This window comes from Coregonus clupeaformis, chromosome 15 (genome assembly GCF_020615455.1).
Source record: "Coregonus clupeaformis isolate EN_2021a chromosome 15, ASM2061545v1, whole genome shotgun sequence".
NCBI classification, from domain to species: Eukaryota; Metazoa; Chordata; class Actinopteri; order Salmoniformes; family Salmonidae; genus Coregonus; species Coregonus clupeaformis.
In genome coordinates this window covers 61,704,314-61,717,156 of record NC_059206.1, presented here as the reverse complement: position 1 = coordinate 61,717,156, position 12,843 = coordinate 61,704,314, and the positions used below count along the sequence as shown (strand labels likewise).

The 12,843-nt window shown below is 41.5% G+C and overlaps 1 protein-coding gene across 1 annotated transcript in view; it reads right to left on the bottom strand.

Moving 5' to 3' along the window:
- Positions 1–365: 365 nt before the first annotated feature.
- LOC121582277 (lysyl oxidase homolog 1-like) overlaps positions 366–12,843 on the bottom strand; it is a 13,073-nt gene continuing 595 nt past the window's right edge. The window contains exons 2-6 of the mRNA XM_045225464.1: positions 12,434–12,571; positions 8,876–9,032; positions 7,515–7,610; positions 5,909–6,024; positions 366–2,104 (exon numbers count right to left, since the gene is read on the bottom strand). Coding sequence (XP_045081399.1) covers positions 2,098–2,104; positions 5,909–6,024; positions 7,515–7,610; positions 8,876–9,032; positions 12,434–12,571 — 514 coding nt within the window. The 3' untranslated portion in view covers positions 366–2,097. The remainder of the gene's footprint in view (positions 2,105–5,908; positions 6,025–7,514; positions 7,611–8,875; positions 9,033–12,433; positions 12,572–12,843) is intronic.

The following is a 12,843-nucleotide window of genomic DNA, read 5'->3' as shown; positions in this document are numbered from 1 at the left end:
TGTTTGGATGTGTGGCCTATTATGTGAACGCTCTGGAGCAGTGCAATCACAAACTGACCATGGAATTCTTATTTACTCATAATAGGGACAATAAAATGAAGGTGCCACAACAAAATGGATGTATGTCCAAATCCTAACATGAGATACAAACATGAAACTGGAACTTTAAGTACTTTCCAGCTTTGAAGTTTGGCCGAATGTTTAAGTCTAGTACATGCAGATGACCAACAACCTTGAACACATTTTTTATCCATTATTGTGCTATTATCCCCACAAAAAGCAACACATTTTTTAACACAATGACAGAAACCACATCGGTAACCACAGCCTGTAAACAACATTCACATGTCAGTCCAAAGACCTTATAGAGGTGTAAATGTATGTCTTTATTGGGTATGCCATTTTTGACAGGTGTTCAAGAACAGAAGAATTCAAGCCAATCAACATACACTCATATATTTAATGATACTTGCTATAATCCACAAGTCTAATATTGTAATTCCATTGATTGAATAGAATCTCCTAATAATACTTCCCACCTGTCTTGGTAAACATACAATATCATGAGCAACCAGAATACAAAGAAGTGTTGGTCAATGATAGCACTGATAGACTACTATGTACAATGTTAAAATGTTAATGTGTAATATGATATATAAACAGAATACAAGACTATGCCTGTTCTGCACTTGTTCATGTTTCTAAATCCTTTCCCTTAAGTGTTTTACTGTAGGTGTGTGCTGCAACGGAGTGTGTGGGAGGCCATAGTGGGCCACCATCACAGGGATGTCTAATACAAACCTTCCACTCAACTGGAAACAATAGCTCACTCTTTTAGAGGTAGGTAGAGATGGCATTTCGGCACTCTGTCTGTCTGTAACGCCAAACTAAACCTACTAGTGTAATGGCATAACAATGATAGGTTTTAACAACAGTAGTTTCTTTTTTACAGTCACTCTCTGCCGCAACACACTCAATTGAACAAACCAAAAGTATGATCTGGATTCACAATAAAAAACGATATATGAGTTCCTGGAATTTCACAAATACAGCAACAATTCAAACACAGTACTAAAGACCCTTTCATTAAAAAAGAGAATAATCAAAATACAATCAATTAAAACAAGTACAGTTCTCCATAGCTAAAACCATGCATCAGTGGGTTAATTGTCATGTACATTCTTCTTACAAAGCTACAGATAACCTATTTGGCATCTGACCAGTGTTGGTAGTTGAAAAAGAAAAACCCAATGTAAGTTTCATTCTGGAAAGCACCTCTTTGAAAACAAATGGCAGTTCTGCCAGCTAAGCTTTGTGTTTTCTTGTGAGACAAATACAAAACTGACTTTGACGGTATTTAGAGACAGTAACGCTCTGGGTTCTGACAGCCTCTTTATGTTGACTGACTACTTGATGGAGACTAACGTATTTAAACAAACAAGACCTGGCTTCTCCCCTCTCTCTAGTCTCTCGATAATATTACACTATGCAGATGTGCTCAGAGAATCACATTGTTTTCAACCTGGCACAAAGAGACAGAGAGAAGATGAAAAACAGCACTATAATGGTCCTTGTGAGTCACTGGCTGGGCTGGCATGTCTTCCTCCCAGACAGCATGGATGAATGCACAATTATTTTTTTTTCGGTTGGATTGCAGTTGAACACAGACTCGTCTGGGACCACTAATTTCAGCACCAGCTCCATTTCACAACTTATTTAAAACCAAACCAAGCCACTCACAATATCCAAGATGTTTCCTATTTCATGTACAAAAGCCTCCTTAAAGCTGTCAGAGTAGAAATAAGAGCAGTGGGGTTGGTCTGGGAGAGAAGGTTATGGATTACATAGAAGGGAAACAACAATGGAGACTGTGGGAGACTGGAATGTTGAGTTTAGTATGGGTTTTTCAGTGTGTGTGCTTGTGTAAATATCCCCATGTTCTCTTCAGTGCCACTGGAACCCTTGTTCACTCTGGGCCCAGGAAACCAAAAACAGCACAAACAAAACAACAGCAACAAAAATAATTCCATTCACATTTCAATGGAACAGCACTGTCCTGGAGGACTCACCCTGGCTGGGCAGCCTTCCCACGTCCAATCAGGACCTTCAGGTTGGACACAGAACAAACAACAATATGAGGCTGGTGTTCATAACACATAGAGACAGAGTGGTCAATAAAATGCCTTTTCTGTAGACTGAGGCAAGGTTATTATAGTAAACTTAAACTGAAGCTAAACCGAAAACCAATCATGAAAAAACTATTTAGAAACTGAAATAAAATAATTAACAAACCAGTTTAAAAAACTTAAATTATTATCTTTTTATTTATTTTTTATTTTATTTCACCTTTATTTAACCAGGTAAGCCAGTTGAGAACAAGTTCTCATTTACAACTGCGACCTGGCCAAGATAAAGCAAATCAGTGCGATAAAAACAATAACACAGAGTTACATACTTGTAAACAAAACATAAAGTCAAAAATACAACAGAAAATATATATATACAGAGTGTGCAAATGTAGCAAGTTATGGAGGTAAGGCAATAAATAGGCTATAGTGCAAAATAATTACAATTATTTTTGCAATTCATTTTAGTCATTGGCAGCAGAGAACTGGAAGGAATGGCGGCCAAAGGAGGTGTTGGCTTTGGGGATGACCAGTGAGATATACCTGCTGGAGCTCATACTACGGGTGGGTGTTGCTATGGTGACCAATGAGCTAAGATAAGGCGGGGATTTGCCTAGCAGTGATTTATAGATGGCCTGGAGCCAGTGGGTTTGGCGACGAATATTTAGTGAGGACCAGCCAACAAGAGCGTACAGGTCACAGTGGTGGGTAGTATATGGGGCTCTGGTGACAAAACGGATTGCACTGTGATAGGCTACATCCAATTTGCTGAGTAGACTGTTGAGGCTATTTTGGAAATGACATCACCGAAGTCAAGGATCGGTAGGATAGTCAGTTTTACGAGGGCATGTTTGGCAGCATGAGTGAAAGAGGCTTTGTTGCGAAATAGGAAGCCGATTCTAGATTTAACTTTGGATTGGAGATTCTTAATGTGAGTCTGGAAGGAGAGTTTACAGTCTAACCAGACACCTAGGTATTTGTAGTTGTCCACATACTCTAGGTCAGACCCGCCGAGAGTGGTGATTCTAGTCGGGTGGGCGGGTGCCAGCAGCGTTCGATAAGAGCATGCATTTATTCTTTTTTTTTACTTCTCTTTTTGTTAACACAGTGTCCAATGAAGGGCCAGATGTATACAAAATGGTGTCGTCTGCGTAGAGGTGGATCTGAGAGTCACCAGCAGCAAGAGCGACATCATTGATATACACAGAGAAAAGAGTCGGCCCAAGAATTTAACCCTGTGGCACCCCCACAGCGACTGCCATAGGTCCAGACAACAGGCCCTCCGATTTGACACATTGGACTCTATCTGAGAAGTAGTTGGTGAACCAGGCGAGGCAGTCATTTCAGAAACCAAGGCTATTTAGTCTGCCAATAAGAATGCGGTGGTTGACAGAGTCGAAAGCCTTGGCCAGGTCGATGAAGACGGCTGCACAGTACTGTCTATTATCGATCGCGGTTATTACATCATTTAGGACCTTGAGCGTGGCTGAGGTGCACCCATGACCAGCTCGGAAACCGGATTGCATAGCGGAGAAGGTACGGTGGGATTCGAAATGGTCGGTGATCTGTTTGTTAACTTGGCTTTCAAATACTTTCGAAAGGCAGGGCAGGATGGATATAGGTCTGTAACAGTTTGGATCTAGAATGTCACCCACCTTTGAAGAGGGGGATGACCGCGGCAGCTTTCCAATCTCTGGGGATCTCAGACATTACGAAAGAGAGGTTGAACAGGCTAGTAATAGGGGTTGCGACAATTTCGGGTGGCTAGTTTTAGAAAGAAAGGGTCCAGATTGTCTAGCCCAGATGATTTGTAGGGGTCCAGATTTTGCAGCTCTTTCAGAACATCAGCTGTCTGAATTTGTGTGAAGGAGAAGCGGGGGGGGCATAGGCAAGTTGCAGCGGAGGGTGCAGAGGGGGGGGTATGTATCCAGGTGTAAAGCATGGCCAGCCGTAGCAAAATGCTTGTTGAATTTCTCGATTATTGTAGATTTATCGGTGGTGATAGTGTTTCCTAGCCTCAGTGCAGTGGGCAGCTGGGAGGAGGTGCTCATATTCTCCATGGACTTTACAGTGTCCCAAAACTTTTTGGAGTTAGTGCTACAGGATGCATATTTCTGTTTGAAAAGAGTTAGCCTTTGCTTTCCTACGTGCTTGTGTATATTGGTTCCTGACTTCCCTGAAAAGGTGCATATCGTGGGGGCTATTTGATGCTAATGCAGTACGCCACAGGATGTTTTTGTGCTGGTCAAGGGCAGTCAAGTCTGAGGAGAACCAGGGGCTTTATCTGTTCTTAGTTCTGTATTTTTTGAATGGGGCATGTTTATTTAAGATTGAGAGGAAATTACTTTTAAAGAATCTTTGACTCCTGAATGAACTAAAAGAAAATATAACCATCATTCATTATGTTCAGTTTCATTTTTTCCCCTAAAACAGAAATCGAATGGGGTTTTCAAAGGGGTTTTCAATGGGGTTTTCATGCTTTTGAAGTGTTTTAAAGCTACTGAATCGGGCGGGTAAATGCTGCCAGGAGATGGCAAAGTTTCAAATAGGCCTAGTTTGTGCATCACTATCACTAGCTATTACTAGCTAACAGGGAAAAAATTGGCGAAGTAGCTAACTTGATTCTTCTTTAGGAACAGACTGGCCGAAATATCAGATGGGCTGGTCCATTTTTCGCCAAGTGGGCCTGTCTAACTTTTTTTTGTTGTTGCGCAAAACCATCATTATCTGGCTAATAATGGGGGTCTTAAATAAATAAAATGGGCTGGTGATGAGGCCTCAATTGAAAAAAAATGGCTGGCGTGTTAGAAATGCCAGGGCCGATTTTTGGTCCCAGTCCGCCCCTGTTCTTCTTATATGTACCACTAAAGTTAAAAAGCATTGGATTGGTGTAAACATGGGTGAGAGAGAGTTTCCTTCCACCGTATTTTTTTGCACCAGTCTCAGCGTTTTTCTATTTAAATCTAAGTCACATTGAGATTGAGTTTATAATTTAAATTTAACCTAACCTATGACCTGACCAAAAAACACACTTTACAATACAAATGGCTCCTAGCCTCCCCACATGCTCTCTGTCCCTAACACAAAAACTGAAACTAAACAATAAAAAACCGAAATGGAAACATTTTTATAAAACTCAAACTATATAAATAAAACTGAATTTCAAATAAAAAGTATAGAAATGAAAACACAAACACAAACTATAAGAACCTTGGACTGAGGGCTCAGGAGGGTCAGTGTATAGCCTACCATGTTTGTTGTTAGTTATTCACAGCTATAACATACACAGAGGGTATATACTGTCATTATACGTTTCTATATCATTCCAATGTCAAATAAAACTCCACAAATTACTGCTGTATCATAGGGTAACTTGGTTTTCTGAATGCTTTAACCCACTCACCATTTAATTATTTGTGTACTCCCTATATACTCCACAGAACTAGAGGTGATTTGCCACCTCACTTGTAACATTTCATTGCTCAGATAAAGTATGTTCTAAAGCTGAGTCTCTTTCATAAAAAGAGTTGGATTTAGCAGTACTTCAGAGTGTAATAAAACACTTCCTAATCAACCCATTGCAAGTACCAATAGCCTTACTGCTCCTTTTGAGGGGCAATAGAAAACCGTCAGTAATCATTCATCTTGGTGACATTGATGAACATGATTCACAGAATCATTAGGTAATGAACTAAAAAACATGAGTTCTATCAGGTCGTTTGGCATAATAATGAGAGCTTGTCTGTTGAATAGTGTCATAAAAGAGACGTTGCTGTACTCACTGAGATATCTTGCAGTTGGTTGCTGTGACGAAGCGTCCTGTGTAGTGGATATTACACCTCACCACATTGTTGGTGAAGTCTGACTCCAAGATAAGGTACTTAGGGTTGACCTGGAGCTGAGAGGCAGAGGAGGACACAAGATGATACCACTACAGCTAGGCAGGTAGGAATAAAACAATAACTCACACAGTACTTTAATCAGTGGAATTCTGGTCAGAGATCGGAGGGAGAATCTTGACTTGAGATACTGTATGTGTGAATAAAACATTTGAAGTGCTGCTTAAATCATCTGTTGATATCAATGGGGAATTGATGAGGAATCAAGATAGATATATGTGTCCTTTAGAGTCAGATCCAATTTATGTACTCTCTGACACCTGGAGTTGCATGGCAAATGGTCCAGGAACAAAGGACAATGCCCAAGGACTAGTCAGCCCTTCCCCCTCAGAGGGGGAAGGGCTGACTATTCCTTGGGTATTGTCCTTTGTTGTATCTCTGTTATCTCTGTTACAGTATCCAGAGCACTGAATATTGAATTTGATAGAATAATACTATAGTATCCACGTATGGTTTCTATCTGAAACTTGTTCACTGAGGATAACTCTGATGCTATCTTTATGTACAGTCTGTATGATCTCTCTGGTTACTTGTATCTGTATAGGGTGAACTCTGAATTACTATATGCAAAAAGGTTTTATAGTCCTCTCAGAATTCTGTCTTATTTACATTGATCTTAACCCCCACACAAGCCTTTAAATGCTGTGACACCCTGTGGAGATTGGGCCTGGGAGTGTTTAGGTTACTGTAAACTTGGTATCATTTGATCAATGGTGGTTGGTTTTGGGTTGAAAGGTTACACCTTCAGATGTTATAAATGGAATGAAATACCTTTGATCTTATCCTGTATCCAGTCCATGGAGGAAGTTTGTACGATCAATTCTCATTTCTTAGGCTTCTAGGCCTCTGGACTAGTAAGCATCTCCATGTTCATGCTTTGTCCTGTAAGTTAACCTTAGGATCTATATGCTTAGAATAATGCCTTGTAATGCTTGTTAATGCTTTGTAACTTAAGCTTTATGCCTTGTAGGTGAATCCATTCATTGTACAATGTTAATTAAATATCTGCCTTTGATATAGACAATTCTCAGACCAATTCATGCTAGTCAACGTTAACTCATTGCCTAATGCTTGCTTGTATATTTTGATTATCTTTACGGAGTCAGATAAACATTTTAATAGGCTAATTGCTTAGTCTTATTACGAGTTGCAGGGTTTTATAATATCATATATTCTGTATATACACATGACAAATATTATTGTCCACCACATGCAACCCAAGTTAGGATTCGTCCCTCAGTGATCACAGAAAGGCAGACAGCGATGGGACTGAATGACAGTCAAAACTAGTAGATCAGTATGAGCCACAGTCTAGGAAATGTACTCTTTTATAGCTTTAGACAACTTTCCAAATGTAAAACTTTCAGATCTATTTGTTCCAGTAACCTGGTCGAGCGTACCTTTTCCTATGGAATGTTGCCTTTGGAATGTTGCCTTCCTGGAAGATTACCAAGTACACAGCTGAACTTTCCTCTGCTCTTAGTCTTACCTTTAGTATGTAGTTCCCAGGTTGGATGTCTGTTATATCAATCCACTGGCAATCAATATCAGCGTTGTACGTATCGTAGCAGCCCGGACTCAGACCCTGGAGGAACATAGAGGAGAGTTATTCATGTGGAACTTCAACAGACTATGCCTATAGCTCAGCACCAAAGAGACGTGCCTGCACCATCTCTGACTCATAGAACGACTGAGTGGGGTGGAAGAACTGTTAAACAAGAGTCATGTTGTGGTTGCTAGCTGAAATCTCAGATGATTATACATTGTTGCAGTACCTGGTGCAAGACCAAGACACCGACTTGCCTTCAGACAAATGAATGATGCCATGCCAAGTGTATTGGCAAATCTGCCTGAGTGAGAGATATGTTGGTGTATCTACCTGAGTGAGAGATCTGTTGGTGTATCTACCTGAGTGAGAGATGTGCTGGTGTATCTACCTGAGTGATAGATGTGTTGGTGTATCTACCTGAGTGAGAGATGTGCTGGTGTATCTACCTGAGTGTGAGATGTGTTGGTGTATCTACCTGAGTGAGAGATGTGTTGGTGTATCTACCTGAGTGTGAGATGTGCTGGTGTATCTACCTGAGTGTGAGATGTGCTGGTGTATCTACCTGAGTGAGAGATGTGTTGGTGTATCTACCTGAGTGAGAGATGTGTTGGTGTATCTACCTGAGTGAGAGATGTGTTGGTGTATCTACCTGAGTGAGAGATGTGCTGGTGTATCTACCTGAGTGAGAGATATGCTGGTGTATCTACCTGAGTGAGAGATATGCTGGTGTATCTATCCGGAGTGTCAGATGTGCTGGTGTATCTACCTGAGTGAGACATGTGCTGGTGTATCTACCTGAGTGCAGATATGTTGGTGTATCCACCTGAGTGAGAGATAAAGTGACATGGTGTATCTACCTGAGCTTGAGAGATGTGCTGGTGTACCTATCTGAGTGAGAGATGTGTTGGTGTATCTACCTGAGTGAGAGATGTGCTGGTGTATCTACCTGAGTGCGGTAAGATATGTTGGTGTATCTACCTGAGTGAGAGATGTGCTGGTGTATCTACCTGAGTGAGAGATGTGCTGGTGTATCTATCTGAGTGAGAGATGTGTTGGTGTATCTACCTGAGTGAGAGATGTGCTGGTGTATCTGACCTAAGTATGAGAGGCTGGTATCTACCTGAGTGAGAGATGTCCTGGTGTATCGGAGTGCCAGAGATGTGCTGGTGTACTCTCTGTAGTGCCCTGAGTGTGAGATGTGCTGGTGTATCTACGTGAGTGTGAGATGTGCTGGTGTATCTACCTGAGTGTGAGATGTGCTGGTGTATCTACCTGAGTGTGAGATGTGCTGGTGTATCTACCTGAGTGTGAGATGTGCAGGCATAACGCTTCAGGTGACCAAAGTCACAGGTGGTGTCCTCCAGACAGAAGCTGGCCTTGTGTCCCTCAGCCACCTTCCTTCCTGTGGTGACCTCCAGCAGGTCATAGTGGCTGAACTCATCCATGCTGTGGTAGTGTCTGTGGGTAGACAGAGGGGCAAATAGGTGGTCGGTAGTGCAAATAGAGGGGAGTAAATGTCAATCTTTACCATATAAAAATGCATTTGTGACAGGTAAAAAGTGTCTGTGTGTAGCGCAGGAGAGAGAAGAGGCATGGCACAGGGTAGTCAGTAGGGGAACAAAGGAGAGTCCAATTTTAACATTTACAAATTCAGTAAATGACAGGTATAACAAACAATACTAGAGATGTGCTCAATTTGCATAAAATATAATTACATGATAATCAGTAAACCAACACAAAGCAAACTGTTCAAAGTCAAGCCGTACGTATATTTAAATAAGATGCACTTCTTTATTTGAACAGCCTATTGCCCTCACCTGTCAACACTTAAACTCGGTGCAGCTTGACTGAGCATATCACAAAGTACAAAAGGAGAGTATAATCTAATTAATAGCTACAATCATGCACTGATGAAGCAAGACATCAACAATCTATTGATGTATGAGGGCTTGTTAATTACTTCATATCAATCTGGAATGTTTTAATCACTACCGCAAGATAAGTGAAGGATTGAGCATGTGTGCGTGTTGTGTGTGTGTGAATGTGTCTGTGTCAGTACTTGCATTTGTGTATGGTGTGTGTTTACACAGCTTTAACAGCTTTGGAATGCTGGGGTTTGCCACTGCTAGCCTGGATACCCATGAGAACAAATCATATCATCAGAATGTGAAATGAGTTACACCACTCTGTATCTCAGTGTACTGCTGGTGCTGCTCCATCTGAAATAATTTACTGTAATAACCTAGCACAATCTTGTAGCTGGGATGTGGACCAATGCCAAGTGTCAGACAGTGACCTGAGAGGGCTGGCTGTTTACTGTTGCCCTCTGCAGACCAGCATGTTGTGAATATCCTTTCCATACTAACTCTTAACTCTCTAGTACGCAGATAAATCAGACAGATACTGATACACTGTAATGTTGAGAATACAAGTGGCTTACATGGGTGATTCCTTTAAATATGCATTAGAAACAGTGTTGTACAGTGAATAAGAAGGATTCCTCTGTCTTATTCAGTCTCCTGCTATTTGGAATAAATGGCAGCATGGTAAATGTAAAACATATTGCATCTTGATTCCCAGATACAGTAATGGCCTCGTATTTCAGCCAAGTAAGATTTCCTATAACAGACGTCATCTGAACTGTGAACACTGCGTCTAATGGCTGAAAAGCTGGAGTGCATTGTCAACCTATTCATCTCACAGGCACTTAAATGTATCCTAATCCTAATTATTGAAATGAATCACCCTTTCTTGCTATTTTTACTGAAAGTCACATTCCAGATTCCAGACACTAAGAATTTTGTCAGTGTTTGTTTTGGTGAATGTAGTGCAGGTGTGGTATGAGCTGGAGCTGGTTCAGTCAGTAGGACTCAGACTGTATAAATAATAACCTCCCCTTACCTCATGCTCCCTGTTTTAACATAGCTACAACTTTTACTGGCGTAGTCATTAAAGATTGAATGGAGGCTTGGAGGAAAGGCAGACGGGTACTTTCCACCAATGGAGGAGGTGACAAATGAAAGAAGAAGTCATTCTTTCCATAGCAGTTGGAGATGGTAAACAGCTCCTCTCAGGTGAGGAACAGTGTGTTTCCACAGGCTAAAAGCTACACCATGTGATTCTCCAAGGGGGATCTGCACCGACTACACAGGGAATCTGTAAACACAGAGGAATTGAAAGGCTGCACACTGGGTATCCTGAGAGGGCAGCTCTCTGTAAAACACCCTCTGTATGTGGTGTGTGTGTGTGTGTGTGTTTGTGTGTGTGTGTGTGTATGTGTCTATGGGCAGGGGTTTGGAGGCGGGTGTTCAGTGCAATGGGGGTTTGAAATATGGTTTCCGCGATAGACGTTTATTTAAATGGAAGCCTTGAGATTGTTATCTCTCTGTGAGAGTGGGACAGACAGGGAGATACTGGGTCTAGAGCTGTCTGGACTGGAGGGCCCTTTCCCTCGCCTTGGAATCCTGGATCTCCCCCTGTGACAATGTCAGCTAGAGAGAATGCACTTTTGGAAGGACACAGGGAGTAGGCTGGAATAAGAATGGTTTGTAATCCTAATATACAAAACATTCCAATCAAACTTTGCACTGTATACCCATGAGTCATTTTCCAGTTGTGTTGCAATGCAATACAAATACTTCCAGGAGGCCAGGCAGGAGAAGGGTGGGAAATATTTAGTGGATTGTGTTTGCATTCCATACAGTGCAACCAGATTACAGGAAGCCCAGAAATGTATTACATAGCACCTGGACAAAGAGTAGCCATGGCCTTTGAACTTAGAGGTCAGGGGTCACTGTATGCTTGTGCTACATAGAGATAAAGAGAAGCAAAGAGGAGCATCATCTGAATATCTGCATGTACGTCATCCGGATTTTAACTCTGGACATCTATTGTACTGATTGATCACTATTGATCACTCTATTGTGTAAATGGACAGAAATTTAATATTGAGATGTACCACATTTTTTATAGAGAAATCTAAATATAATGATCCACACTGTATTTAAATTAAACAGATATCATGCTATCTGTTTGTCTCCATAAAACACTGATTCTAAGGTTTTATCCTAAGCGTTCTGTACCGCATAACATTTGCTCAATACACAAATTAAAATCCGGAGGGATTGAGAGCGCATACACTGACTACACATTGCATTCCAATATTCCATCAGGGGGCAGAATGTAGGACAGTAAAGCTTATTGTGAGAATTTGGGGAAGAGTTGTTCTTTTCTCAAAACAAGCACACTTTGTAACTGTGTTCTGTGCTGTTCGACTAACACAAATCCATGTCATCATATAATACCAGGCACCAGGCCTATGATGCCAGGGCACCGATTGACAGGAACATTTATGGATTCTATTCCCTTTTCCATTGGCCAGTCATATCGAGCTGTTGCATTGGCAAACTCCCACCCTGGAAACCAATGTATAAACGAACAGTGATGTCACCAGGCAACATTGCCAATCGGCTAATGGGCAGTCAACATTCCACAGAGCTGAGGACAGTAAGTACAGCCTGAGACTTGTTGCACAAACCCAAGGAACCCAGACATACTGTGACCAATGAAGTCGTTGTGGAACGCAAGGTCATAGAGAAAGGGCAGGGCAGAGGGTGTCCAAACATATCATTGATGTCATGACAGAATGTATTAAGTAAAGTCATGATATCACCAAAAAGAGCAAATGTGAACGCACTGACCTCAGCTAACGAAACTAATAGAAAACGAATGAGCTAAACAGCCACATGAAACAGCAAATCTGACTAACCCTGTAGAGCAAGGATCTTACAGTTTTTAGCATAGCAAAGATGAGTATAATAACCCAATAGCATATGGGTTTGGGGAGACTGGTTACTCACTGATGGCAGCTGTGCCACTCCCAGGTGTGTCGGGGTCGGTTGGGCATGAAGTCAGCTGTCCCCTGGTTCTTAACCCTCTGTGGGAAGCGAAGCAGGACTCTAACGTCATAGTCTGTAGTGTCAGCGCTATAGGCAGTGCTGTGGGGAGACAAACACAAAGTATGGAATAGCAATGAGTGAAGGAAAGTACAGATGGCTACAGAGAACTAGTCTCCCATGGGTTGTCCCGGTGAGTTTCTGATACCTCAGGCTCACAATGTGTTCCTGCAAATAGACAGAATTGAGCTGGAGGGAAGGAATATGTTAAATAAATAATTCACACTACAGATTACTGTGATTAATCTACATAGCCTGCTGCACATGTTTTCAGTCTTGTAGCAAGGAAAGCTTTTGTAGTGGACAGGCATACA